This window comes from Tenrec ecaudatus, chromosome 4 (genome assembly GCF_050624435.1).
Source record: "Tenrec ecaudatus isolate mTenEca1 chromosome 4, mTenEca1.hap1, whole genome shotgun sequence".
NCBI classification, from domain to species: domain Eukaryota; kingdom Metazoa; phylum Chordata; class Mammalia; order Afrosoricida; family Tenrecidae; genus Tenrec; species Tenrec ecaudatus.
Genome location: NC_134533.1, coordinates 126,599,276 through 126,626,465, shown reverse-complemented (window position 1 = coordinate 126,626,465; position 27,190 = coordinate 126,599,276). Strand labels below are relative to the sequence as shown.

The window sequence follows — 27,190 nt, the reverse complement described above, 5'->3', positions numbered from 1 at the left end:
TATTTCTCTCACCCCTCCCACTCCACCCAACCCTCAAACCCCCTCCATCCTTCTTATGTATCAGCAAAGCCTGCATTGTTATAAGGCACCTTGGGAGCTTAATCTTTGCTTTTCTATTTCTGAGTTTTGAATAGGCTCTTATAGGAGGGTCTGATGGATGGGCAATTGACTCTCATGGTGTGATATGACAGGAAAGGTGGGGGCACTCCTTTCTGCAGTTCTCTGTCATCTGCTTCTAGAAAAATTAAGTATATGTAATATTAGATGAGGCTGCCAAATATTAATGTGAAGATTTTCATCCCAATTTATTAATATTTATTGATTATGACGGATTGTAATAGTCAATGTTAATTGTGTGACTAGATTCATTAGGCTTGGGGAATGTGAGACCTTTATGGCCATTTTCTAATGGTCTTGATCCCTGATCATGGTAGTTGAACTTTACTACATTTTCCCAGATTTCTTGAGAGATTTGAGCCCTGACAGACATGCTCCATCTTTTCTCAAAATATGACTTTCCCCCTTATGCTCACAGAGAAGCAAATAAGCACACAAAGGTTTTGACATGTGTCTACTTGTGCTTCCGTGCCACAGACAGTCTCACCATCTCACCTGAGCATGAGAAAAGGCATTTCCCTATATAGCTCCACAGAGTCTAGGAGCATATTTTAATAAAATTCTTGCCTCTAGGGACATCACCCTCACCTTAAGATTTTTGTTTTATTTAGTCTTCCTATGTTCCTTGTTTCTGTTTCATCTATTTTCAACCAATTTCTTAGTTTTCGAGTGACTTTTGAATTCTAATTGTACTTCCAAGTGAACCAGACTTGTTCCTCAACTTGTCCTCTGCTGATGGAAGCTCTTTCACCAGAGTGGATCATCTCAAGCTTTGACTGAAGGTGTCTGAAGTTTTGAAGTGGGAGAAGAGAACCTGCTTGGTGTTTCCACACATAATATGTGCCTAGCAGGTGACTCGGGGGAGCATCATCTCTCCTTCTCCTGGTATATGACACTCATGACACGAACACTTATTCTAATGTTGGTGACAATAGACCACCTTGGCTCATATACCTGGGAAATTCAGAGGACGCATGATGTTGGTGGGCCTAGAGGTTCAAGCAGTACTGTATCTTGTGCCTTTCCTTGCCTTCTTGCTTGTTGGAATTTGTCTAAGGTAACTTTTGGCCCTGTGATAGCTCTACCACTATTGTTGTTTCCCATTAATTTTGGCCAAGTCCAGTGTGGTCTTCAGGAGGCCTACTTTGATTATTGACTCACATTAATGTGGCTGTTGTGATTGGGGTGACTGGCTGGACCTGAGCTCTGGGCCTGCTCCCAGACAGCTTCTCCAGGAAAATGAAGCACACTTTTCTGGGAAAGCGAATGTAGATGTTACCCAGGCAAAAGCAATACATTCCCTTTCTGGAATAGAAATGAAATATTCTTTGATTTGAAGAACCTTCTTGATGCAGGGTCTCCAAGACTCCTAAGTACTTTTCAGAAGACCTGAGTAAAGTCTACAAAGCCCACCATGGGACTTCTGCAAGTTTGTCACTGATTGTGGTTATCTTTGCTTATTTCATATGGTTCAGAAATCCTTATTCTTAATAAAAGCAAAACCTCTATGTAGAGTTGATTCTTATGCATAGTGACCCTGTAGGACAGTAAGACTGTCCCATGCACTCTTCAAGGCTGTGATCTTTGTGGAAGCAGACAGCCACATTTTCTTTCCTCAGAGTGGCTATTGGGTTCAGACTTTACAAGGATCAATATTCATAATAAAGAAGTGTTGGTACATACAATACACAGGCTTCTAAGGGCGAAAGTGATGGTAGAGGAGGATTGTGGTAGATAAGAATCTTCTGGTCATCTCATTTAAGAAAATGCAGTAGACATCTGTAGCTCTCTTGGCGAACGAGTTGCCTTGAATGGTAAATCCCAATTAAAAGTTAGTTTGCTGCCTCTATTTTAAAATAGTTAAATTGTAATTAAATTGTACAATCTTTGTTGTAAGATAGTTCTGAGTAATACCTGATGGTAGAAATTGATTTCTAAAGATATTTTTAGTACTTGTTAGCATGTTCTGATCGCATGCATCCCTTATATTGTCACTATGGAATTTAGGACACTAATTTCTTCCCAACCCCCAGTTTTTCCCCCCTAGTTCTAGTTTAAAATTTTAAGTAAGTTTATCTTCCCACTTTGCTTTGATTGCTATCATGATGATATCTGGCCTAGAAGTTCTTAAATGATTGAACTTAACCCTAAGGTTTGTGTGATAAGCCTAGAAAAATCACAAATTATCCTTTTAGTTCCCTTTGAACCTAAATTGGTGTAGGTTGATGGAAAAGGAAGAAAATTGTCCATTTGAGAAGGAAAGTTTGGAAAGTAGAGCATATGAACTATTAAAAACAAGTTAGAATGAACTATTAAAAACAAGTTAGAACAAAGCACAGTCTGAGTTGTAGAGGATATATGTGTTATGTTGTTTGGGTTCGCTCTTTTTGATAGGGAAGAGCATGGCAGATGTTTTCTGAAAGAAGAGACAGGAACATAGCCAAGAGGTTGAGGGGAGAAGTTATGACTGGGGAAATGGAAGATGACGTATAGATGGACAAACTTATATGGGGTTTATATGGACAAATAGACAGAAAAAAATCATCTAAGCCCATGACTGTAACACTCAGAAGAGTATTCTGCACACACCCACAATGGCCTGGATATAGTTGTATAGCTCAGCACCACTGAGAATGAACATGGCCTGATGACATTTCCTTGATGACACTGGCTTTCTTCCTATTGGGTAGCTAGTTCCTGGATCTTGACTTTTAACCAGGTTCCTGAAAATTCCAGTTGTCTGTAACTTTAAGAAAACAGTAATAAAGAGGAGAAAAAAATGATTAGGGCAAAGACTGTACAGATGTGCTTTATACAATTGATGTATGTATATGTATGAACTGTGATAAGAATTGTATGAGCCCCAATAAATTGTTAAAAAAAAAAACCAGTAATCAGCTGCCCAAATGATATGCTGTTGCCATTGTTACTGTGGGATAAGAACCTGTGATAGCCTTTACTTCTTTGCAATTTAGATATAACTTTTTCCTTCTTCTGAAGAGATATATTAAGAGTTCTCTGCAAATGGAGTCAGCCAAGGAGAGCAGCAGCTCCTTCAGAGCACATGCAGTTCCTTCCCAGCCACATGAAAAATGCCAGAGGCTGTGGGAGAACTGATTGAGTCTCACCTCATCTCCCAGGAGCACACAGGCCCACCTGAAGGCTTTCAGGAAGGCAACAAGAGGAGAGTAGCTGGATTTGGAGTATTTCTTCTTCTTCAGGAAGTCCTTTCCCCCCCCCCCCCTCACCGAGGGCCTCTTTAGGGTCAAATTCCAGCTCTACCATATTTTTTGCCAAGGTGGACAGCAGTCTTGCTGTGTAAAAAGGCATCATAAATGGAAATTCAGGGTTCTTGGCACAAAGGAAGGCCTTTGGCCATTGAATGCATCTGATTCTGATGAGCTTCACACTTTAACCTGAGAAATTCGCCTTAAAAATCAACGTATTATTTTTTTTTCCTGTGTGTATGTGTTACCCTGTCTCTGTAAACATTGTATTGTAAATAAAGAGCCTAATGAAATCAAATATGTAGGTCACTGTGAATAGAAGTTATTTGTCCTTGGTTATATGACAGATTGTTGAGGATTTGGGGGAGCTTATCACGGGGATCTAAAGGTAGATTTCCTTGCCTAATGAGATTTAAATTCTATAACTTCACTGGGTGGCATAATTCTGGGTATATTTTAGCGTGGAGAGAGAAAAAGCCTTAGTGGCCTGAGCATGTAAATCAACTGTCAAAGGATTGGAATGGCACTCCCCTCACTGGGACACTTTTTGTTCATTCGTTCATTTATTAATATACTGTTGCCAGTCTTTGTCATTATTTGGCTTGAATGACCCTTTCACAGGGGTAGCCTAGACCATTGGAAAACATATTTCCAGTGGTCTTAGAAACCGAGACACCTTTCCTCTCTCTATCTGTCATTCCAAATGAAACTTCAGCTTTGGCAAAAAAAAAAAAAAAATGGGTGCAAATAAAATTTACATGTTGCCTACCTTATCAGCTTTCTTTGAGGACCATGACATTGAACCAGACAAAAGGATTACGATAATTTCTGTGAAAGAACATTTGCACGTGCTTGCAGATGAAATTTCATTGGACTTTCCAAATCTACTTACACCCCATTTGCACTTGCCAGAAACCCATTCACATTCAAAGTTGAAGATGTTCCTGAGACAGCATAAGAGGAGTTCACTGAACTTATTAACAGCGATGCAGCGAGAACTGATTTCTCTACAATGCCAGTTACAAACTTCTGAATCAAGTGTTTGTAGTCATATCCTGTTCTGTCTGAGACTATGTTATGCCTTCTTCCATTTCCAGCAACATATCTTTGTGAAACAGGGTTTTCCAGCTTGTTATTTATCAAGTCTAAATACAGAAGTACACTTGTTGTGGAAGATGATCTTTGTTGTGCTCTTGCAAAGACTGCCTTGAGAATTTCTGATCTGGTGAGAAAGAAGCTATCTCAACCTTTGCACTGATGTTGGCTTTTTACTCATATTCTCGCAAAATGTAGCAATGTAGTTTGCTGTTATTATATGAAGACTGTTACCCATGTGACACCATGCTTCAAGACAAAATTTCACTTGTTTGTATTTAGAAGTAAATATTTCACAAAATATAATAGCATATTTTTGTGATTAATCACTATGCTTTAATTATGTTCAATTTGTAACAATGAAAATATATCTTGCATATCAGATATTTACATTATGATTCATAACAGTAACAAAATTACAGTTATGAAGTAGCGACAAAAATAATTTTATGGTTGGGGGTCACCACAACATGAGGAACTGTATGAAAGGAAGGTTGAGAACCATTGATTTAGATGAAGGGAAGGGAAGTAGGGTGGGCACAGGGTCTCACATGCTTTTAGATGGGCTCTAGAGCTAAAAGTGAGCCCTGGAAGCAAGCGCATCAGAGTACTGGCCCCAGCTGAAGGGTCTCATCTCAATCAGCTGACTTAATAACATGATGGTTTTTGTAAGTGCTAAATGAGAGAGCCTTGTATTTGGCTGTATTTCTCTCATGAATACAGAAGTGTGAATTGTGAACAGCGGGCTGTCCAGGGTGGTGACTAGAGTCACATGCTTCCTATTTGGGTGAGACCTACCCATTAGCAGTCTCTATAGTCCTCTGGGCCTCAGTTTTCATGTTTAAAACAATTTAATTGTGTTGAAATAAGAGAGCTGCAAAAGGCTCAAAGGAAAATGGAATAGAAAGTTAATGGAATTTTTCCATGAAAATTTCGAAATGCTCTTGTACATAATAGCATAAAATTGGTCATTTTGATGTGAGCAATTTAGTGGCATTAACTACATTTACAGTGGTAATGCAACCATTAGTACTATCCATTTCCCAATTTTTCATTATTCAAAACAATCCTGTAAACATTAAGTAATATCCTCTAACTCCAACCATGCCCGCCCAAGCCAAGCCCTGGTAACTTCTAATGTGGTTCATCCATGTTATAACTTTTATCAACACTTCTTTTTTTATGTATGGCTGAATAATGTTGTTAGGTGTTGTTGAGTTAGACATAGATACCATATGTAGAGGGGAATGAAATGCTGTCCGCCCCTGTGCTGTCCTCACAAGTGTTCTTATGTTTGAGCTTGCATAAGATTATACACATGGACTTCTCCAGATGGAATACACAGAAATAAAATTGACTACTTCTTTGGGAAGAGATGATGGAGAAGCAGCTGAGAACAGATTTGTTGCACTGAGCACTAATGACAGAAGACCTGATGACCTATGGGAAGACACCAGGAATATCATTCATGAAGAAAGCAAAATGTCATTTAAAAAAAAATCAAAGTGAATGTCAGAAGAGACTATGAAACTTGCTCTTAATTGTAGAGTAGCTAAGGCAAGTGGATGAAATGACGAAGTCAAAGAACTGAATAGAAAAATTTCAAAGAGCAGCTTGAGAAGACAAAGTAAAATATTATCATGAAATGTGCAAAGACAAAGTTAGAGAAGGAAGGAAGAACATGCTCAGCATATCTTAAACCAGAAGAACTTGAAAAATTGAAGCTCTGAGCTACAATATTGAAAGATTCCCTGGGCAAAATGTTGAATGATATAAGAAGCATCAGAATCATTTTAACTGAAAGAATTCGTCAGCAGTCCACCATTTCAGGAGTTAGCATATGAGCAAGAAACAATGGTACTGAAGAAAGAAGTTCAAGCTGCACTGAAAGCATTAGCTAAAAACAAGGCTCTGGAATGGATGAAATACCACTGAAATGCTTCTGCAAGCTGATGAAGCACCGGAAGCACTTACTTGCCTATGCCAGGAAATGTGAGAGACGGCGCTTGACCAACTACTGGAAGACATTCATATTTATACCCATTTTAAATAACGGTGATCTAGCAGAATGCTCAAATTATAGAACCACATCATTGATAGTATGTACAAATAAAATTATGCTGAAGATCATCCAAGAAGAATTACGGCAGTACGTGGACAAGGAGCTACCAAGAGATTCAGGTTGGATTCAGAACAGGGTGTGGAACATAGGATGTCATTGCTGATGTCTGATAGATCTTGGCTGAAGGCAGAGAGTACCTGAATGATGCTTACAAATGACTGTGCGAAATCATTTGACAATGTGGATCATAACAAACTATGGATGTCCTTGAGAAGAATGGGAATTCCAGAACACTTCACTGTGCTCTTGTGAAAATGTACATGGATCAAGAGACAAAACAAGGGAATACCACATGGTCTAAGTCAGGAAAGGTGTGTGACTGAGTTGTTTCCTCTCATCATACTAGCTCAATCTCTATGTTGAGCAGGTCATCATTAAATCTGGGTTATATGAAGAAGAGCTCAGTGTTAACATTGGAGGAAGGCTTATTAGCAACTTGTGATACTCGAATATAGATGACACAACTTTGCTTGCTCAAAGTGAGAAGGACTTGAAGCATTTCCTGATGAAGATCGAGGACTGCAGCCTTCAGTGTGAATTACAACTCAATGTAAAGACCAAAATCTTCACATCTGGACAAATATCAGGTTAAATGGAGAAAGGATTGAAGTTGTCAAGGATTTTGTCTTGCTTGAATCCACAATCAATGCTCATGGAAGCAGCAGTCAAGAGATTAAAAATAGTATTGTATTAGGTGATCTGCTCAAGACCTCTTTTATGTTGTAAAAAGTTGGGAGTTTACTTGAGTATTGAGTGTGCCTGACATACATCTTGGCATTTTCAATCTCATATGACTATGAAAGTTGTACATTGAATAAAGAAGACTGAAGAAGATTCATTGTACTGCTGACGAATATTGAAAGTACCATGGATGGCCAAAAGAACAAATAAATCTGCCTTGGAAGAAGCATTGCCATAGTACTTCTTAGAGACAAGGATGACAAACTTCGCCTTAATTACTTTGCACTTGTCAGAAGAAAGACATCTCTGGAAAGAACATCATGCTTGGTAAAGTAGAGGAGCAGCTAAAAAGGGGATGATAGTCTGAGATATGGATTGACACTGGCTGCAAAATTGGGTTCAAGCACAGGAACAATGGTGAGGATGGCCCAGTGTTTTGTTGTGTTTTGTATAGGGTCACTGTGGGTTAGAAAATAACTTGATGGAACATAACAACAAAGAACACGACTATTTTATATTTTTTGATGCTAATGTAAAGGGAATGGTTCTTTTATTTTTAGTTAACCCATTTTATTTATTATATTTCTTTGTGCTTTGGACAAAAGTTTATATAGCAAGTTAGATTTCTATTTAACAATTTCTATACACATTGTTCTGAAGATGAGGCTTGTGCAGAAAGATGAATAAACAGTTTGGGAACACAGAGGCAGTTCCTCACAGTTCCATGGAATCACAGTGAGTTGGAATACATTCCAAAGCAGAGAGTATTCAAATTGTTCAGTGAGCTTTGTTACATTTGTCACAACATATCAACATTCTCATTATAGGTTCCTCCTGCTATCCAGAATTATAGAGGTTCTAAGAAACCTTTCCTAAATTGAAATGGCAGAAAGCAAACATGAAAGTACCACTGATTTATATGGGAAAATTGTTGAGTATTCCTAGAACTCCCAAATAATTTACCAATGTGATACCTCTGGGTATCACTTTCAAACCCAACACTAGCATGTACAGTCCATATACTCAGTGCAAAGCTGTGGCGGCCAAATGCTGGCTGGGATATACTGAGTATAGGGGAAAGAGCTTTGCAAGACCATTTGTAGACCACATTCTTGCTCATTAAGTGTTTCACATCAAAGGAAGGGAAGAATGAATATACTTGATATGTAGGCCTTGGTGAACTTGTTAACATGTATTTAGCTTTGAGTCTCAGTGTTCTCCGAGTGAGAAGGCTAGACTAGAACTGAATTATTGTTGAGGTTGTATTAGCTTGGGTCAACTATTTTACAGTTGTATTACTTTTTGGAAGTCAAGTAGAGATCTTTAGTGTTGCTCTAAGAGAGCAGTCAGGAATCTTTATACATTCTTAAACTGAAAGGTCAGAGAAAAGTGGTGCTCAAGAAAAAATCCTTGGGCATGGTGGACTAAAGCCAATATAATAAATACTTTTAAAAGGATAGATAGGTATTTTTGGTTAAGATCCACAGGTGGCTTTCCATTGTGTTCATTCCATGTCTGGCGATTTGACCAACTGGATCAAAATATTCAGGGAGAAAAAAAAAGTCAAAATCCCTCAAGGGCTAAGACAGTGTATTAAATATTATAAGTAATCTAGAGGTGATTGTTGTGTGTAGATGTAGGTCATATACAAACAATGCACCATTTTATATGTGATTTAAGCATCTAAAGATTTTGATATATCTTTGTGAGAGTTGGGGTAGAAGCGGTCCTGGAACCAGGATAACAAGGAATTACTGTATCTGAAGTGACAGGCTTTCTTGCCCATACGTGTATAACTTAAAATGGCAAGATTGACTTTTCCCAGTGTTTTGATTATTTTCCAGGCACAAGAAATATAACACCAAAATGGTAATTTTAGTACATGTGTTTTGGAAATAGAACAATAGTCAATGATGTTTACTTCTTTTCTTCCAAAAGCTTAATCTTCGTTTTAAATCTTAACGTTGAAAGGACATAATTTCTTTCATACCTCAAAACCTGCTCTCCTCAAAGATGTCTGAACCCACTTATTTTCCTGCCTAGGGATCTCAAGTCACAATAAAGCATTTCTCTTTCTTTCTTTAGGTCATGGCTTTCAGTTTCCCAACTTCACGGTTCCAGAAGAAGAAATGATTGTTCAGGGGTCCAACTCCAGGTTAATTACAAAAACGGATGCTTTGTAGACTAAAATCCTTTGTGAGTTTACTGAAGATAAGAAGGAAATTTGCTTTGGAGAGCTTTAAATTTGGAATCGGGAAAATAAAAATGACAACTTCATCTATCAGACGACAGATGAAGAACATTGTGAACAATTATTCAGAAGCTGAAATAAAAGTCCGGGAAGCAACCTCCAACGACCCATGGGGCCCATCCAGTTCCCTGATGACAGAGATTGCAGACCTCACCTACAATGTTGTGGCCTTCTCAGAGATCATGAGCATGGTGTGGAAGCGGCTCAATGATCATGGCAAGAACTGGAGACATGTGTATAAGGCACTCACGCTGTTGGACTATCTAATCAAGACAGGCTCTGAGCGGGTGGCTCAGCAGTGCCGTGAGAATATCTTTGCCATCCAGACCCTGAAGGACTTCCAGTACATTGACAGGGATGGCAAGGACCAGGGCATCAATGTGCGTGAGAAGTCTAAGCAGCTGGTGACTCTCCTCAAGGATGAGGAAAGACTGAAGGCTGAAAGGGCCCAAGCTCTCAAAACCAAAGAGCGCATGGCTCAGGTTGCCACAGGCACTGGCAGCAATCAGATTACTTTTGGTCGTGGCTCCAGCCAGCCCAACCTCTCTACCAGCTACTCGGAACAGGAGTATGGCAAGGCTGGGGGCTCTCCAGCTTCCTACCATGGATGTGAGTACTTGTAAAGTCCCTACCCCTTACTAGAGCACCGCAGTCGTTCAGGACCACAGGTGACAGAGTACTCTGGGCTGAGGGATACAGCCTCTGCAGAGTTTTTAGAGTCTAGAAACATAGCCCTTGGGCTAAATGAAGATATGGTAATGAAAAGGTCTTCATACTATTTACTGAACTTGCTGGGTAATTCTAAATGTCCTGGGCTGCATTGTGGACTTGATTCAGTATGTGTGGATAGGAGCTTGTGCCCTCCATGGTTAAGAGCCACAGAACTGGCATCTAGAGGGATCTGAGGAGGGATCTGGAACAGAGTGGCCGTCTTTGCTATATAAGCATTTGGGGATTAACTATTTTGATAGCTAGGCAGAAATGACTACTTTCTTGATGATATTGATTCTTTAATCTTGTATTAAATGTCTTTCTCATGATTGGGCTACAGGTCTCCTGAATGCCTCTATGTTATTTTACTTCAACAGCACAGAGGATAGTCAGCAGAAGTATCTCTGTCTAGCATAAACCCCACCCCCCCACAAAAAAAAAAAAAAACCAAGCCCTCAAGTCCCTCTTTAAAAAGCACATGAGAGCACTTGCTGGTGTGGTTGCATGGCTGGGTCTGCATTGGGTAAGCTGTGATGTCTTTTTTTTTTTTTTTTTTAATATCAGATTTCTTTGGACCTTTGCTTAACTCAACAGCATTCAGAAGAGATTTCAGGGAATAGAAGTGGAGTTCAGAGACTGACAGCAAGTTTCTGTGAGGTACATTGAGCATTGTGGCTGTTGACTCAGAGAAATTTAAAAAATGGAAAGCAATCCTACTTCACAGAGCAACCTGTACTCTGGGCATGAGTGGCCATAGCCACCTGCGAGGTTTAGTGGTGCTGAATTTATTGTAGTTGAACTAAAATGTAGATTCCCCACACCATTTATTTTTGGAGTCAGTAAGGCTTCATGTACAGGAAAAAGTTTTTTAAAGGAGGTTGCTTGTAGTTTGCCCTATTGGCCCCTGCTTAATTATTCAGAAGTTCTGTTACCAGACTAGTTCCTAATGCTTCCAGCTTGGGGCTCGTTTCAATTTGACATTATACCAGGAGCACTGATATTTTGAGAAATGATTCAAGTAGATGATTTGCATATTAAAGTCAAACTTTTTTTTTGCCCCTAGGAATTGTAAATTGTTCTAAAGTTAATGTTTTCTTGTCCCATGTCCCTCCACACCCCTCCTCCCGCCTGTAAGTTGAATCAAAGAATAAAGATTTTTTAAGAAGTGAAATTGTCCTATTTATCTCAGTGACTTTCCCTTCACTCCCTCACCTCCTTCCAGGAAGGGGGTCCCTTTGGGTATGTATGATGAGGTGGAGTGCCTCATCACTTCAAATGTCTTTCACACTCATTATTCTCAGAAACTCAGAGGCTACAGAGAAGCAGCTAATGTAGCAGCACATGTCATAAAGTTTGTGGCGTATCCTGGTACAGCAGTCTGGAGTCTAGATAAGAACTTGTGGTCACAGCTCCTACTGAGGTTCCCTTGGGCCATGTGATGCTGCTCTGGTTATAATTCAGGGTGCCCTAGACCCGTCAGACCTCAAATCTAGCTGTGTGTTTCGGCAGGTAGGTTTTGCCTAGGTGTTGTAAGGGCAGCAGGCATTAGAGAAGACTGTCCCCTGTATACACTCTGTTTGAAGAGACTGTTGTGTTCCTCTAATGGTCTCTGTTTCTCTCTCTTTGTCTTTCTCGTGTGTGTGTGTGTGTGTGTGTGTGTGTTCTTCCTTTCCCACAGCACCTGAGACCTCACTGTGCCCCCAGCACCGCACAGGTACCCCACTGGGTCAGAGTGAGGAGCTGCCGCGGCTGAGCCAGTACCATCCTTTCCTGCAGCACCTGGGGTTAGCTGCCTACCCAAATGGGGATTGGTCCCAGCCTTGCCTCTCTTGTGACCATGTTACCCAAGGTGGGATGGCGGTTTGCTTTTTTTGTCCCCAAAATGATGTGCAATCTGCTTGGAGTGTGTGCCAGGCCAGCACAGCCAACTCTCTACCTTCCTCATTCTGGGTTCACAGACTTTCTAACTATGCTCCTCATTCTGGGTCACATGTCATCTGCTATAACTTCTACTGAAGGGGCAGTAGAAGAACTGCTACTTGGATAAAAAGGGGGCCCCAGGACCCTAAAAAATTGGTGGGGTCTACTCTCTGCCAAGACAAATGTGACAGTGGTGTATCAGACCACATGACTTCTTGAATCAGAGATGTGTGCTCTAAATTTCATGTACTAGACAAGCCGAAGATAGATCCTTGATGCATCCTCTTTGGAGGCCAAAGTTTCCATTGTGGTAATATATGCCTTCTGAGAATAAAATGAGATGGTTTTGCTTCCCAGTCATCTGGTGTCCTTCCTAAAACCCCCATCACCGTGGTTAACAGAGAGTTAGCTGTAATGCAAGTCAAGCTTGAGTTGTTTGTAGACACTCCATTCAGTGGTTAACTAAAAAAAGGGCCTTCTCTTTTGACTAATTAAAAATGTATCTTTGTCCGAGACTTCCGCATGCTGCAGGTTAAACTAAAAACAGATTTTCACTGCAGTTTACTAAAACATGTTCGCAGTATGGTCTGTATGTGGTCACTGGTGGACTCTGATCTTCCACTTTGACGGGATGGGCTCTGTTGAGTGGCTGCCCCTGATAAGGTGCTATCTCACTCAATCTTGGAAACATTTGTTCATTTAAGCCTCATTAATATTGTATCTTGTTTGACTTGGTTATTTGCTTGATTCCTATCTTTAGCTTTGGAGTATTTTCCTGCATGCCCTTTAATAGTTTACAGAATTTTGATTTATTTTATATTGATCTTAGGAAACATAACAGGACTAGTTTTGCACTGTAAAGAATGTAAATGGTCAAAGCATGTTTGAAAGCCTACCCACAGGCATCCATCCCAATCTTCTCACCAGATACTCAGGGAATGGTTCTGGCAGTTTCCCAGTGGTCACAGAAGTACCTGTTCTTTATTTTTCTCATGTTCTGACCATTTTGTGACTGGCTGAGGTCTGGTTGAGTCTCAGTGGTTAGCTTTGAGTTCCCTTGACCTCCATCTCATCTGTTGGGAATTCACATTTTAAGAGTAGGACCTGGAAGGCAGACAGCCCAGCTTTCCTCACCAGGCTTCATTTATCTGTGTGTTCTGCTGTGCCTTAGGGAAGATACCACAGCGTCAGGAGGCCCGGAAAAAGGTCCTACTCCTTTTGCAAGACCTTAATCTCATGTGCACACATATCTGTGGAGTTTTTCAAGTATAAGCCCACATAGACTTCTCCTCTTACTCAGTTCTGCAGTATGAATTAAGGGTTATTTTCTCTAATGGAGTCTTTTGTCCCAGCTAGGTTTGGAGGACTTGTGTTTTCTGATGTCAGATTTTATGAATGACAGGTTGAATATGTGTGTTCCTCTCCACACCTCATGCTTTTCCATATGATAGCTGGCTTCCATATGAAAAGCCTGGCCTAGGCTTTTCCTCTGGTCTTTATTGACTTCTAACTAAATGTTGGATGTAAATTAAGTAAATAAGTAATAGATACACACTGACTGACCTGCCTTGACATGGAATATAGTGCAGAAAAGTCAGAATGATGGCAATCATTTGGAAGATGCACCTGAGGGATGCAAGATGTCTGTTATGACCACACCTAGATCTTAGGCCCCACAGACAAGGATCCCAACTGGCTAGACTAGGAGAAGTAGGACTTAGACTTAGCATGTGGCATCATGTGGTATTGTTAGATTCAGGAAAGGAAGGCGAGCTCACCTTGGGCACACGGAATAATCACTACCAGTTGAGATGCAAAAACAGCAAAAGGAGTTTATTTGCTACCTTGAGTTAGGGCTTACCTCCCTCCACTGCCCGGTACAGCGGGGACCCAGTATCCAAAGGGAATCAGCCCGAGTGCCTTGGTAGCCTAGCTTTTATAGGATGAGGGAAACGGGGGAAGTCCCATGTCGATGTTTCTTGAATTCATTGGAGGAGCTTCGGGTGCCAGCGATGTCCAGTGGTGGTTGGTGAGTAGTTTCACACGTGCCTCCTCGATTGGTCAATCAGTGGCAGGTTGTTGCTTGAATTTCACTGGTTAGGTAATCAGGCGATGCATCCCATTGGTCAGTTTGGAACAGGAAATGTCTCAGTGACCAGGAACCTGAGACCGAAACTTAGGCCTACCCCAGATTTTGGTTTTATACAGTCTGTTATGGTGCTGGTGCTGGCAGTTGTAAACCATGACCCTACATTATAGATGTACTCACAGGAGAGCAGCTTGGGACTGGGACCATGGTCACCTTGGGGAGGTTGCCCTCTTGCAACATTCTGTACTTGTCCTCTCTGTGCTACATTCCCCAAAATGGCACTTGGGGATCTGACTTTAGAATTCTCCTATCATCTCTAGTTCCATGGCCTTAGTTCAGTGCTGGCCTTCTGGTTGATGTCCTTGCTGTTAACCTCTTCATTCTGGTTCCTCCTTCATTTTGTCCCGTAGAGTTATTTTTAAAGAGGGTGCTCTATTTCTAGGTTACAGAAAGCCTCTTTGAGTCTCAGTTGTCCGGCTGGAGCCTTTGACGTAGTAGACAAAGGTGGGGCCAGTTGCCCTCATAAACCCTTAATAATTTATAAATTATTATTTTATCATATCTTACACGTTCCGATGTCTCCTTTCTCCCACTTTTCTGTTGTCCATCCCCCAGGGAAGAGGCTATATGTAGATCCTTGTAATCAGTTCCCTCTTTCTACCCCACCTTCCCTCCACCCTCCCAGTATCGCCACTCACCACTGATCCTGAAGGAATCATCTGTCCTATCTGTACCAGAGTACATCCTCTGTTCTAGCTGGGTTAGTAAGGTAGAATTGGGATCATAATGGGGGGCGAGAGGGGCGAAGGGAGGAAGCAATTAAGAACTAGAGGTAAGTAGTATCTTTCATCGTTGCTATACTGCACCCTGACTGGCTCGTCACCTCTCCGCAACCCTTCATTAAGGGGATGTCCAGTTGCCTACAAATGGGCTTTGGGTCCCCACTCTGCACTCCCCCTCACTCACAATGATATTATTTTTTGACCTTTGATGCCCGATACCTGATAGATATCACCTCGTGATCACACAGGCAGGTGTGCTTCTTCTATGTGGGCTCTGTTGCATCTAAGTTAAGTGGTCGCTTGTTTACCTTCAAACCTTTAAGACCCCAGATGCTATATCTTTTGATAGCCTGGCACCATCAGCTTTCTTCACCACCTTTGCTTATGCACACATTTGTCTTCAGCACTCATGTCGGGAAGGTGAGCATCATGCGGTGCCAATTTAATAGAACAGAGTGTTCTTGCATTGAGGGAATAGATGAGTGGAGGCCCAATGTCTGTCTGCTACTTTAATACTAAACCTATAAATACATGCACATAGATCTGGTTCCCCATCCTCATATATAAATATATTTACCTATGTACATGCCTGTATTTAGACCTCCTAGTTCTTTCCTCTATTTCCTTTTACTTTCCTCTTGTCCCACTATCATGCTCAGCCTTCATTTGGGTTTCAGTAATTCCTCTCGGTTATATCGCCTTTGATCAATTCCTACCAGGCCTCTTACACCCTCCTTGCTACTGATTTTGGATCACTTGTTGTTCCCTTGTCACTGGATTGGCTAACACCACTTCCTTTCCCCCACATCCTCCTCTCCCATGTGCCCCCAGAACCATCGGTCCAGTTGTTTTCTCCTCCAGATTGTTTATCCGGCCTGTCTTACCTAGATAGACCTGCAGAGATAATAATATGCATAAAAAACAAGACAGAGCAAAACAAGAAAACAAAACAACAAAAAACCAATGACATAAAAAAGAGAAATCTGTAAATAGTTCAAGATCTGTTTGCTGACTTTTAGGAGTGTTTTCCAGTCGAGTCTGATGGGGTGCAACGCCCTGGCCCCAAAGCCTATTTTTGGTATTCACTCAGGACTTTCTTGCTCTGCTCCCCTCGCTGTTCTGTTGCGCGCCTCGGTGTGGTAGGGTCAGATCAGGCACAATTCTGATATTGTGTCTCTAGTGTTGTCCCCTGTAGGGTTATGGGTCAGTGAGGGATGTTGTGTCTCCTGGGTCAGTGAGGGATGTTTCATATTGGGGCCAGCCATATGGTCTTCTTTGTGCATTGACTGCTCTGAGTGGGGATATCATCCTTAAGGCTTGGTGGTCCAGGATGTGCTCCATTCTCTATTCCTCTCCCTTCATTTATTCTCATGTTCTCTGATCAGGCATGTCCCTCTCCCTGAGCTGTATCTTCAGTGCTGTTCTCTGAAGTAAATTCTTCTGGGGGGAGAGGCGACTGTCCATGTAGCTGGGATTGAGGCCAGCCCCTCAGACCTTTCTACTGGTTCCCTGCTTCATGCCTGTATGTTGCATTCGCCAATTGGCCCATCCAATCCTCTTTCTTATACACATATGTGTCTCTATGAATATGTTTCTGTAGTCTACCCAGACTAACACATTGTGCTTCCTTGAAGATTCATAACCTTGGGGACTCTTTTGGAACAAGTCTATTCAGTTTGCTAATTCTGAGGAGCAGAATTAGATTTGATTTGAAATTTAGGTAGAAGTGGAGTAAGATCCTGATACTTAGGTTTGCTAGAGTAGACTCATAAAAGGAGGTAAATTAATATAGAATGAGAACATTTTAAAACAACTTCCCATGAGCCAGAAATTAAATTCTCCCATCTGCCCATCCTTATGTATGCACTCTGTGTATGCACTGGTAGCTTCTCTGCTCAACACTGAGGACAGATGGAGCTTGAAAGTATGCGTAGGTTATGTGCCCCTCATGGTATGAGTGTGGCAAGGAAGAGTGACTGACAGCTGACCTGACCTTAATGGAGAGGTTGGGTTTCTCCCCAGGAAGAGTTGGTTGGGTTCCTCCACTGTAGGACTTGAGGAAAAGCCATGTGAGGGGAGGAGACTGTATGCATTAAGGCCCAGAGGAAGAACAGAGCCCACATTTGCCTATAGCAATGGTCCCAAATTATATACCCTGTCACCTCACCCCACCCCACCCCCTCCGAGAACTGTAGAGCTCAGTAGGCCTTCTCTTGGGATGGTGGAGTACATACTCAGGCACATGTTCCCAAAGTTTCTGTATAATTTCTGAAGGCATCTAGGCTTCTTGGGCCACATGTCCTCTCTGTGGATGGGAACTTGGCATTCTCTTATTGCAGGTGTGGGTAGGTGTGGGGGGTGGGATGTTCAGCAGGCTTCACATGTGTTTCTTTAAGAATCCTTTATGAGGTCTTTCATCTGGGTTTGTTACATCAGTTAGGAATTCACATTTCATCCCATCAATAGAAACTATCTTTTCAGGAGATACTTGTGTTAAAGTCAGATAAATCTTTAGAACAAAATTATCTGTATATGTGTCTTACAGTAAATGTACCCAAACCAAACTCACTGCTATCGTGTCAATGCTGACTCATAGCATCCCCTGTGGGTTTCCAAGACTATAACTGTTTATGGGAGTAGAAAGCCTAGTCTTCCTTGGAGCTCCTAGTGATTTCAAACTACTGACCATAGAGATTGCAGCCCAACTTATAACCACCGTACCCCAGGGCTCCTAGTAAATGTATAGTGCTACTTAAAAAATAAGTTTTTGTAGAAATTTCCACAGAAGGGTTTGAGCTTCATTTTTCATATGAAGAGATAGCAACGTGAGGTTTTTAAAATGCTGGGCATCTCAAGCAGTGCTTGGCTGACAAATATCTGGGTTTGTCTAGCTTTTCAAGAAATACTGTATATACTTGTATATAAGCTGAGTTTTCAAGCACATTTTTAAATGCTGTCTTTGTGGTAAATTTAGGCGCCTCAGTTGATATTCGGGTCAGTTTATACTCAAGTATATACTCAAGTATATACAGTACCTTTGCAGTCTTTTAAAACAATTAATGCATATCATTGAAACCGTACAAATGTGTTGTGAAGATACAGGTTGTGATCCCCTGAAGACTGGTGCTGGAAGGCAACTGTCTTGCTGCCATTACTGTGTGGTTTATGTTGTGATAAAACCACTTCTTACTTCTGGTTAACCCTCTTAAGCGAACTTTTTCCTTTTTTGCTAACCTGTTGACAGGCCTATTAGTTTGCAATGGCAGTGGGATGTTATTTGATGAAGTTTGTGTTGACACTGTCTTGCACTGCGTGATTTTGTCTTGTTTCTCCCACAGCCACTTCCCCACGGGTGACTTCTGAGTTGGAGCAAGCTCGGCCCCAGACCAGCGGAGAAGAGGAGTTACAGTTGCAGCTGGCACTGGCCATGAGCAGAGAAGTGGCTGAGCAGGTTAGTGCCTAATGTGGTTATTGGTCCTTGGGCACAGAGGGGCGGGCTACAGGGAGGACGACATATAACCCCTTGTCTTTAAGACATTTTAGATATGGTGCCAAGCTGAGACTTCATTTTACTACTGGTTGCCATCCACTGCCCTCCCTCAGGAAGGGAGCCAAGACATTTAGGAAAAGTTTTGGTGGAAGTCACTGTCCAGGGAACAAACCAGTCAAAAGGACTTCCCAGAAACCTTTTTGCCACCATGGCCAGCATTCTGGCCACTTTGTGAATAGTGTGCATATCCTTTTTGAGGTTCAGAATGCCTTGGGTAGATGTGTAGGAAAGAGGGATGTCCTACAAGGCAGGGGTTTGGTGGGTTTACCCCAGGAGGGAAATTTGCAGAGATATAACAGGAGAGCCCAAAATGCTCAGAACCCCTGGAAAAAAGCTAGCAAGAAAGAAGAAAAGGTTTTGTTTTTTTTTAAGTGCTAGTATTCTGATGATGGAAGTAATATTAACTGTTTTTTTGCTTCCCAGTTCTTCTTTAATAAACATAGATGACTTTTAATGGGAGTAGAGGAGAAATTAAAATTCCTTTCTGAAACCATCCTTCATACTAGCTGCCATTATCAGGTTTATGTTCACCGAACTTGATGAAAAAGATATGCAGAATCAAGCTTAATATTGAATCTGCTCTCATTTGGGTGCTGGTGTCCAAAGAATATTATTAGGGGATTATGGGCAAAATTTTTTTCTCGCATTACTTGTCTATTTATGATGGGAAATAAGCTAAAATGCAACCATAGGACACAGCTTCAATGACGTCCTCTCTGTCCCCAGGCAGAAAAGTTACCTAGTCCTCTAGTCTGTGCATACAGATGCATAGGACAGTACTCTCTGGAAGATCTAGGGCCCACACAGATGATCCAATTCCTTTCAGTCAGTCAGTCATCTTTATGTGTTCTTTTTAATACAACATTTATGAATAGGAACGTGTGTAAATAATTGATTGTAAGTCAGAGCTTGCTGGGCTCCTGTGCAGTAGGAGGTGGAACGTTTATTCTTATCCTCCTCATTCTTTCTGGGTCGTCTGATTTTGTGTTTGATTGGAAAGCATATTGATTTTATCATTAGAAAGAACAATGAAGCCTTTTTTAATGTGAGAAAAAAATGTTTAATGTTCTGTCCCTGTGTGGTTGTGCCTATTTCAGTGTGCTTGGTGCCTGTTAAAAAGGGTGTTGAAATCTAATGTGACCCACAGAGGAAAGAATCTCCTTAATGAGGGTTATTGGGGGGCTGCACAAATATTCCCTACTTCAAAGTAATATTGTTTTATAAGTTGTTCTTCAATTATTCCTTTGAGGTCATTCAGAATATAGTGTTATATTTCCTATTGCTGGCCAGAGTTGCTTTGTTTTGTGTAGCAGTAGTATTACATTAAAATCAGCTTCAAACTTCACTATGCGCAAGAGAAAAACAGCCACATATTGAGGGATCAACATTTATTCATGGTTACCCATGTGGTAGGGAGGATAAAAGGAGTGACTGCTTTTGGAGCACTGGATTTCCTTTAATACTGATTTAAAGAAAATTGAAGCTAAGGGTTGCATAGCTGATTAATTAATCAAAAGGTGTCTATCTGTTAAAAATTGAATTGAAAACTGTGACACACACATATGTACATTCATACAGGTCTGTATCACTTAACATCCACCATATGTTCTGTGAAATAGGACATTGTATACTTTGGACGTCGTTTGAACACCATATACTGTATATACTCGAATATAAGCCGACCCGAGTATAAGCCGAGGTACCTAATTATTACCTGGGAAACGAGAAAAACTGATGGACTCGAGTATAAGCCTAGGGTGGGAAATGCAGGATGTGAATTAACACAGAGACCACAGGGGAGAGATGGAGCGCAGCCACAGACACATCCTTACCAGTTCAGCTGCCGGCATAAGTGAATCACTACAGGTGCTTCTGCAAATTGGAGCCAACCACTTCATAAGACGGCTCTGATTGGTTAGATGTGAGTAAACAAACATTCAAAGCCCTGCGGTGTCAGCGGGACTTTGAATGAACAGCGGAGGAACGGCAATCACCCGCAAGATGTTACACCTCGCTGGGGTGCCACTGACCCGTGTATAAGCCGAACCCCAGTTTTTCAGCACATTTTTTGTGCTGAAAAACTCGGCTTATCCACGAGTATGTACAGTATATATAAGGTTGTATTGGCACAACATCCAAGTCACATAATATCTGAAGTCACATGGCTTGCTATGCTTCATGATCATGCCCTTCTCCACGGGCATAGGGCTCCCAGCTGGGTAGAGGGAGTAAAGGAGTGTTTGTTGCTACTTCTATTTTAGGCTTTTCGTAGTGGCAGGGGTCAAGCCTGGGCTTAGAGCAACAGTCTGCAGCCCTATGAGCTGAAAGTATTTCTACCCCGAGACCCTCACTTCTGTTCAGATAGTGGGGCTGGGAGTCCCAAGTATACACACATTCAGCAGTCATAGGGAATAATCAGGAGTCCTCTTCGACCCTGCCTCCTGCCAGGCTTTCATCACCAGGGACACCGTGTGAATCCCTCTACCACCATAAAGGCCTGCTTCACTTCCATGATCATCAGCATGACTCACATCCATCCTGGTCCTGAGTTGTTTTCCCAGCCACCAGTAGAGGAGGCCCTAGATCACCAAGATATCCAGGAAGTCAAGAAGGCACCACCATCTCCCCAGGCAGACATTCCTGGGGTAGGGGTAGAAGAGGACCCGGTGCTGTAGAACCTGCTGAAGGCCCTTTGGTGAGCTAGGTGTTGGGGCAGCTTTGGGACTAGAGGCCAGTTTGGAGGGGCCTCTGCAGGCTGTCTGTCAGGGGACGGCTCCTGCAGGAATAAGAGCCCAGGTGGCAGCAGTCTCAAGTAGGCTGCGCTGGGTAGCTTCTTTGACCTGGGCATTGACTTAGGGGACCACAAGTGTGTAGGGTGGGATACCATACCATACGGTGACTGACAAGCACTTCAGGCATAACGTGTTGCTATTGAAGCACTAGCACATCCACATAAGCAAGAAACCCTATGAATGGACCAGTACAATAAGGCCTTCACCTACAGCTCCCACTTCATGTGGCACCAGCACATACACAATAACAAGAAACTCTAAAATTGTGGTGAGTATGACTAGGCCTATACCCAGAACTCCAACCCGGTATGGCACTAGTGGCTGTACAAAGATAACCAATGTGGCAAAGCCTTTATCTAGAACATTGTGCTCATTAGCACCCAGCGTGTCCACAGGCAGGAAGTTCTATGAATGTTACTACTATGGTAAGGTCCTCTGAGTCTATTCCCACTTCTAGCACCTGTCCACCCACACAGTTGGGCAGTCTTTTGCCTGCAGTGTACAGTGTCTGTGGCAAGGCCATTGGCCAGAACTCATAGACCGTCCAGCAGCAGAAGATCCACTACTAAGAGTAGGTGAAACAACTGGCTGGGGGTGGTAAGGTATCTCTCCTCTGTTAGGCTCCTTAGGGAAGAGCTCCTGCCCGACAACCCCTGAATAACCACTAGTTCTCCATGCCCAGTGTCCCCAGGGAATCCAACCTGGCTGCTAGAAAATTGATTAGGGGTGGCAATGGAGGGGCTGAATGGATCCTTGAAACTACTGCCCTGAGATAATTCTAAATTTGTAAACTAAAAATAGCCCCTGAAGTCTTTTAAAGACCAAACAATAGTCAATTTAATTAGTAAGGATTATCTGCCCTTCCTCTCTAGCCTCAGGCAAGGATCTCCAACAGCTTTACTATCAGACAAAGAGCATTGTCAACTTGATCAAACTTGATACTGGTCCTTTGACCTCCCTCTTGACCCAACCTGAATTTGTTTTAGGCTCAAGTATTTCTTGCTTATTCCATGACAAGAATTTGTTCCCTGCCTTCCTAAGTATTGAAGGTACTCTTTGTTTTGGTTTTTTTAGATCATTTTATTGGGGGCTCTTACAACTTTTGTTACAAAAGGTGCTCTTTCTTTCTTACTCATTATTTGTATTTTTATCTTTATATCATTGTTATTCGGGCCATACCACTTTATTTTGCTTTCTATTGTTTCTGTTGGTGTGTTAGACAGGGTTCTCTAGAGAAACAAAACCAGGACACTAATAATTTTATATATATTTATATAGATAGAGAACATAAGAAATAAACAATTAATCTATAAAGCAGTACAAATGGCTCAGTGAAACTCACTTCCATGAGACAGCTAGTACACTGGCAGTCCTCCAAGTCTTGAGGGCCTCTGTAGAGCAATTCAGGCTGTCCAGCCCCAGGCAGCAAACAGCAAGGCAGGTCACCAGCAGTCAGCCAGATGACAGGGTCCGACAGTCCCTTGCACAAGAGATGCGCATTCCAGTAGTGTGACAAAGCAAGTCTTGAAGGAACCTCAAGTTACAGCGACACAGTCCACAGGTTTGGTGTCCCACAGGTAGTGTAGCTTTCAAATGGAGGCACAGAACAAGCAAGACAGCCACACACTGGTCCGATGATCAAAGAGCAAGAGAGGGAGAGAGGCGAGGCTCGCCGAGCCATTTATCTCTCTGCCCTTCAATTAATCTTACATGTGTTCATTAGCCATGTTGGCACAACAAACCTACCTCTCACAGTTGGGTTTCCAAGTTTGTGAAGTACAGGAGTAGATGCATAGAGATATAACTGATGCAATGGTTCATAGGAGTCGGGGGATTGGGAGTTATGGAAGGTGAGGGGATTTGGGGGGCAAACAGTGAATGTGGGAGGGGTAAGAGAGCACTAGAACTGATTGTGATTAGGCAACTCATTTTAAAATTGTTTTAACTATGGAAACATACAATATGTGAGGGGTAGTGGGGAGGGAGGGGAAAAAGTGAGGAACGGATACCAAGGGCTCAAGTAGAAAGCAAATGTTTTGAGAATGATGATGATGGCAACAAATGTACTTGACACAATAGATGTATTTATGGATTGTGAGAAGCATTGTACAAGCCCCCAGTAAAATGATTTAAAAAAAAAAACAAAGAAAACCATGGGAAAAAATAGAAATCATACTTGACCAATGGTTACCATAGGGAAAAAGATTTTACATAAGGGGCATTAAGTTGTCTGTCAGTGGTGGTAGAATAATTTGGGAAAGGATATCAATAATGGTTGGACAACATGAAGAGTCTAATCGATGACACTGAATTACACATGTAGAAGTTGTGGAATCGGAGAATGTTTTGTCCTGTATATTCTTGTCACAAGTAGAAAAAAAAATACATGAATAACAGTGACTACAAGGAAGAAGGAAATGTTTTAGAATTGAATATGATGACCGTTGTACAACTCTTCTTGATATGATTGGATTATTGACATGTGGATGAAGTGCTCATAAAACTGATTTTTTTAAAAAAAGGATATCTGCCTTGAGAATTGTGCTTTTCTAAAGAACTGGATGGGATCTTATTGACCATAGCAATTTGAGAGGTCTCTTTGGACGCCTTGAGAGCAGTGAGATTATGTTAATGGAGGAATAATTCAGAAAAGGAGGGTGAGAATGGTTGTGCTACTTGCAGAACCTAATCACTGTCACTGGGTTGTACATGTTGCACTTGCTGAATTGGTGTGTGCTTTGCTGTTATATTCTCAACAACCACAATACAATAATATAATCTATTACTTGAAAAAAAAATCAGCTTCAAGTTTTAGTTTCCCTCTGCAGGAAGAACGCCTCAGACGGGGGGATGACCTCAGATTACAGATGGCACTCGAAGAAAGTCGAAGAGACACAGTTAAAGGTCCAAAAAATAAAGAGGTAAGAGCTTCATTGGTTAGAGAAATGTTGCTGTGGAAATGCCTCATCGCAGTCCTATAGCACATTGTGATGTTCAGAGTGTTTCCAAAGTGCAGATTTGTCTCTTCATGTAAAAAATGCCCTGGGTGTCTGTGGTAGCAAGAATAAGGTGAGGATATAGCTCAAAACATGTCTGAGTACTATGACTTGCCCACATCCCGACCCCTGATCAATTCTACATCTTACACTCCCTAAGACAGATGGGAATGGGCAGTGGGCCTGGTCACTTGGGTTCACAATACTCCAACCCCTACCCACCTCAGCAGGTAGTCACAAACAGTGGACCCGGTTATTTGGGTTCACATTCTATCCATTAACCAAGAGATACTTAATGACCCAGTTCCACATGTGATATGATATGGGATATTCCTGTAATTAAGAGGTTTGGTGAATAGTTATGACAAACATATGGAGTTTTGTTGTGATTGTAATAATGTAAGTGAACCCCGATGGCATAGTGGTTACGTGTTCAACAGCTAGCTAACTGCATGATCATTTCAAACCCACTAGACACTCCTTGAGAGAAAGATGTTGCCAGTCTGCTGCCATAAAGATTATACCTTTGGAAACCCTATGGGGCAGTCCTGCTTTGTCCTACACGGTCTCTATGTACCTGAATTGACTTGATAGCAGTGGGTTTGTGTTTGGAAGCAATAAAAAAAAAATCTGTCTTCTTTTTTTCCTCAGAAGTACAGTTCCCACCCACAGCAGACTACTCTGTTGGAGTTAATGGATGCTCTCCCCAATTCAGTCCCTATGAGCCAGAAAGCAGAGGCTTGGGGCATGGTACCTACAGCTAGCCAGACCAACCCTTGGGGTGTGCCTGCGATCTCAGCAAGCACCTCGGACCCCTGGCCATCATTCGGTAAGATCCCTTGGTTTTTCCTCTGAGACTGCCTGCTGGCTTGGTGAGGAGTGGCATGAAGAGCTCTTTTTTCTTTTTTAATAGGCTGAAGTGAGGTCCTGGTTGGGTTAATTGTGATGAATTCTCAGTGCTCTCCAGGCATAGTCAGTATTGTCAACAGAGTGAGCCCTTCTTTCTTGGGAACTGTGCACAGCACTCCATCTCTTTCTGTGTCCGATGGTTCTGCTTTGGTAAAGGAAATTCTTATTCTCTGCTTCCTGTGTGCATCAGAAAAGACTTGTCCCTTTTCCCAGCCATGTTTCAACTCTCTTAGGCTTCTAAGTTTCCTCAGCAACGTAGTCTAAGGAGCTATGGCATGAAACATATGCCAAATTACTATAACAGGCTGGAAAGTAGGATGTGCTTAGCAATACTGCTAATGATTAGAGATACATCCTGAGATGCATACATTACTATAATTCCTATTGTTTAAAGCAGTCCTATAGCCTAAGTGGGTATTCTAAAACTCTTTGATAGAAATTTCCGAGAATTTATTGTCTGAGATTTGAAACATGAGTATGACATGACCAGCTGCTCTGTGATGATAGCCTTAACCTGTGAGCATCTTCATGAGTAGACAAAGGGCCTATGTCTCACAGGCCTATGATGACCCTGGCCCATTACTTCTGAGTTCTCCATTTGCTCTGTGGGCTTGCTGACCGAGAACTTTGAATTGTGTATTTTGTGCCTGTTTTCCCAAACTGAAATGATCTTTTATATTAAGCTTGGTCCCCTGGATATTTGCTAAGGTGTGCCAAATGCCAGGTCCTGTCTTCCTATACAAGGACTCAAAGATAGACAGGAAATATGCAGGTGGGGAAAAGGCTTGTGCCCTTAGACCTTGGTCTGTTCTGGCATACTGGCTACATTTGATCACATGCTGGTTCAGCACACCAGCAGATCTAGGACAAACTTCTTGAAGGGAATCTTCAAGGAATTATAGGAGATAGGCAGTAGAGAAGTGAGGGTGTTTCTAACAGAGAACTGAAGGCACAAGAGCACAGAACTCTAGTTGTGGTGGGCACAGGGCACTGCCCAGCGTGAGACTGGGGACAAGGGGAACCCAAGCCCATCCATTTATACAGTTTGGGAAGCAGTTGGGACCTGGTCCTGTAGTTCTGGATGACCTTTGGCAATGGTGTTGGCCCCATTGATACAGCCATAGTTCCTTGTGCCTTTCGGGACAAATCCCAGGCTGAATATCCAAGTTTTTATTAGCAGGGCTACCCATAGGTGCTTTGTGAGAAGAATCATGATAAGACATGAGGGTAGCTGCTGGGTGGCATCCCATACTGTACTGGGGGAATAAAGGGTTGCTGTCATGTGCCTACCTAAAGTAGGTACAGATCATATTGAGGGGAGGGAGCAGGCAGTGGCAGGGGATGAGTGGTGCTGGAGTGCTTGGGGAGGGTATAGCAAGGGGTGGGCTCCTGGATGCAGTAGCTTCTGGTTTTACTTTTCAACTTCTATCTACTTTTGTGGTATGATGGATACCTTAAGTTATGGATACGATGTTCTTTAAGATGGAGAGATTTTTCAATCCTTTTCAAATATTTTAGAGTGAATCAGTAAGCAAGTGGGCGTTTTTGTTTCTTTCCAAGTGTTCAGAAAAGAAAACAGTCATACCAGGTAAGTTTAATAAATTGTGTTGAGCTGAAGAGGCACTTGGAATCTGGATGGTAGTTGAGAGATTTTTCATTCCCTGTATTATTATTATTTTAGCTATTTGACTTGCCCATGTGTAGGATACCTTCTCAGGAAAGACAATCATATTCTAGTAGAAATGAGTAAGTTGGCATATACTTTTGGCTGGTGGAAAAACGCTTAGACTGAATATCCAGGACTGATTCAGGGAACTAACTGGGCAGTGGCTTCTGCACAGAGATGCTGCAGAAGTTTTCCTTTGGCAGAATCACAGTGGTGGATCAGGGGTCCAGTGTCCTCTAGTCATTACAAGTCTTCCAATATTTGTGGGTATTTCCAAGACCT

At 41.9% G+C, this 27,190-nt stretch overlaps 1 protein-coding gene across 4 annotated transcripts in view; it reads left to right on the top strand.

Moving 5' to 3' along the window:
- Positions 1-27,190, top strand: part of EPN2 (epsin 2) — a 118,859-nt gene that overhangs the window by 55,693 nt on the left and 35,976 nt on the right. For 2 of the 4 annotated variants that reach the window (XM_075546775.1, XM_075546776.1), the window contains 5 exons: positions 9,328-10,102; positions 11,883-12,053; positions 18,334-18,446; positions 24,166-24,258; positions 24,985-25,162. In XM_075546775.1, the coding sequence (XP_075402890.1) occupies positions 9,415-10,102; positions 11,883-12,053; positions 18,334-18,446; positions 24,166-24,258; positions 24,985-25,162 (1,243 nt within the window). In that variant the 5' untranslated portion in view covers positions 9,328-9,414. The remainder of the gene's footprint in view (positions 1-9,327; positions 10,103-11,882; positions 12,054-18,333; positions 18,447-24,165; positions 24,259-24,984; positions 25,163-27,190) is intronic. The other 2 variants (XM_075546777.1, XM_075546778.1) reach the window with 2 other exon arrangements.